The sequence below is a fragment of the Daucus carota genome, chromosome 3 (genome assembly GCF_001625215.2).
Source record: "Daucus carota subsp. sativus chromosome 3, DH1 v3.0, whole genome shotgun sequence".
Lineage (NCBI taxonomy): Eukaryota > Viridiplantae > Streptophyta > Magnoliopsida > Apiales > Apiaceae > Daucus > Daucus carota.
The window spans coordinates 59,455,062-59,458,158 of NC_030383.2; the positions used below are offsets into that span (position 1 = coordinate 59,455,062).

The 3,097-nt window shown below is 34.2% G+C and overlaps 1 protein-coding gene across 1 annotated transcript; it reads left to right on the plus strand.

Moving 5' to 3' along the window:
• The first annotated feature begins 441 nt into the window (after positions 1-441).
• LOC108213920 (NDR1/HIN1-like protein 1) lies at positions 442-1,300 on the plus strand. The gene has a single exon (XM_017385704.2). The coding sequence runs from the start codon at positions 515-517 to the stop codon at positions 1,154-1,156; it is 642 nt and encodes a 213-aa protein (XP_017241193.1). The 5' UTR covers positions 442-514; the 3' UTR covers positions 1,157-1,300.
• The last annotated feature ends 1,797 nt before the right edge of the window (positions 1,301-3,097 follow it).

Here is a 3,097-nt window from a genome sequence, read left to right on the forward strand (position 1 = left end):
TTTCTCATATTCACTTCAAGAGAGAAGTTAATTAATTATAAATTTATCAAGCTCGATATATCCTGCACAAAATATGTGTTGCTAATTGGCATTCTGGTTAATTCTATGATGAGTAATATTACATATCTCAAATTTTATTTTCATTAATATTTTTTGTTGATCAGCTCATTGTTTAATTTGACTTCAATCAGTCATTTTTAGTTCGGATTTTTTTTCTCCAATTTTTCACCAAATTCAAATTTCCTGCTTTTGTACTTAAATTTGTGACCAGCTGATCGATCGTATTTATAAATTTGACTGATTTTTCAGCAGTCATATACATAAATTTGATTATTTTTTAGTGTCACATTTATAATTTTAACTGATATTTAGTGGTCACATTTATAATTTTGACTGATGTAAACAGGATCCGAGTTAAATACACACTTTTGATGTAGCATTTTCTTTCTACCATAGTTTCCTTTATAAACCAACATAGCAATTAACCTAGGCTCACACTCCACACTACACCACCATGACCGAACAAGTAGACGAAGAGCATTGCTGCCACCACAGCAACCGTCGAAAGTACTACCGCCGCCTCTTCGCCGCCTTCCTAACCCTAATAATCCTCACCCTCCTCATAATCCTCATTGCATGGGCCATTCTCCGTCCCAAAAACCCTCATTTCACCCTCCAAGACGCCACCCTCTACGCCTTCAACGTCACCACCGCATCAAACCTCCTCACAACCAACTTCCAAATCACCCTCTCCTCCTCAAACCCTAATGGCAAATCCGGGATCTCCTTCAAAAACCTAGAAATTTTCGGGGTCTACAAGAACCAACAAATCACCCTAGCAACTCAACTCCCCAACACCTACACTGGTCACAAAGATGCCACCGTGTGGTCACCTTTTCTGTATGGCACATCCGTGCCCGTGGCACCGTACCTGGCCACGTCACTGGCTCAGGACCAAATGGCGGGCACGGTGCTGATAAACCTCAAGGTGTTCGGAAAAGTGAGATGGAAGGTTGGGAGCATGAATACCAAGTGGTACCATTTGAAAGCTAATTGTCCGGCTTATATACCATTCGGAGGAAAGAGTAATGGTTATTTAACGGTTGGAAATGCTGTTAAATATCAGTTGCTGCAGAACTGTAATGTGGATGTTTAGCGGAGGATTAGCGTGGCAAGATTTCTAGTACTGGTTAATTAATCATACTCTCTTTTTGCTGTTTTTTTTTTCTGTTTTGTTTCTTGAATCATGTTCTTCTCGAGTTGCTTGTTCTTGATTAATCAACTGCGACTTTTATTGTTAGCATCTGTATGTAAGGTGTGTTTTTAAATTTCTAATTACGTGCAGGTATGTAAACTTTTAAAAATATTAACTATAAATTATTTTGAATTTTAGTTTTTATGTTCTGCTTGGCATTACTGTTACAAATAGTAATAATAATTTTTCGTCCAAAAACATTTGAAAAATTATTTCTTAAATCTAAAAACAGCTTTTGTAAACAAAATTTTTGAACTTTTGATTCAGAAGCTGTTTTCAAGAAAAACAGGTACTCTCAAGTCTTATGTTTTGAAAAAAGTTGTTCATCGGCTTTTGTGGAAAATTGTCACAAATTTCACTTATCATCAAAAATATCTTTTCCTACAGTATATTATAACTTAAAATATATAAATATTAAAATAATTTTCCTGATTTTTACGACAACAATTCTTTACCAACACCTTTTCAAATAGCATAACAATTTTAAACAACACTTTCAAACGTAGCCTTAATCACGTTGCATACAATTTTGGTACTACTGCATTCATAGTAAATTGAGGAAAATGAAACATACTTGTATAAGTACATATTATCGAGAAAGCATAAGCATATATAGGAATAAGCATAAGCATGCTCTCAAAAAAAAAAAAAGGAATAAGCATAAGCATATGTGATTAATGATTTTACTTATTGCGCCCTGTATCAGTTCTTTTGCTTTTGGAGTTTTGATATATTTATTTACGAGAAACTCAGAAAAGAAGTGAAAATCAAGTCAGCTCTGAAAAGAGTAAATTAGTATTTGATCTGAAAGAGTCTGCTGTGTTTAAAAGGGCTCTAGAAACCATAGCACACATTTAGGATCGTGTTCAATGAAAATAATAAATTCTTTGGGTTTTTGTTCCCAACTCTTCAAAGTACAGGGGTACAAGTGGTATAGTATAGTACATTGAGCTAATGTCTTTGTATAAAACTGTATATTTTTACAAATATCGTTGTATTGTTTTTTGAAAAAATACAGTGAAGTTTAAAATGCCATATTGAGCCTAACAAAAATATAGATACATGCAAGTTGAATCAAATATTTATGAAATTAGTTAGATTTCGGACATTATCAAAAAATCAAATCTGTGAAGCAAGTTAAACTGACTACAAAATTTCGCAAGATATTTATGTGTGCGTGTTAAAGAATATGGAAAAATTATTGGAGTTGGCTAGATTTTTATGCGGATTATCATATTTTATTACACAAAAATAATCATATCAACACCGATTCATAACAAGCACTCTCCAAACAAACATACACTAATGGAGTGGCCTGTTTCTAGCTGGCGAGTTCAAATTCAAGCAGGTCCACTCGAGTTCAAGTAATTCAACTTCCTTGGAGTATTCCTAATAAATACTGTAGCACTAAAGCCGGTCCTGCTCAGTATTGTTGAGCGACAGCAGGAGGATCCTAGAAATAATTATAAATATACCTAGAAAGTAATACAGAATTCACCTCATTCCTACATATATTTATAATCTTTCTCAACCACAATTGGGGCATTTAAATAGAACCATACTTTTCTGAAATGAATAGGCATGAGCAATGTGGTACATGCTAACCCCCTATGAATTTACATCTATAACACCATAAAAAGAATACAATAACTTAATCAAACTAAAAGAAAACAATAATCTAGGTTCTATTGTTCCGATGCAAATGAATCAACAAAGAAAGAAAATAAGTGCTAACATCATGATGCCTCAAAGGGAGCAGCCAGTGATCGTCTCTGATCCCATGTGGAGGCGTGCGTGCTGAGAGTTGAGTTTTATAGTTTGCTTTGAATCAAGATGAGAATG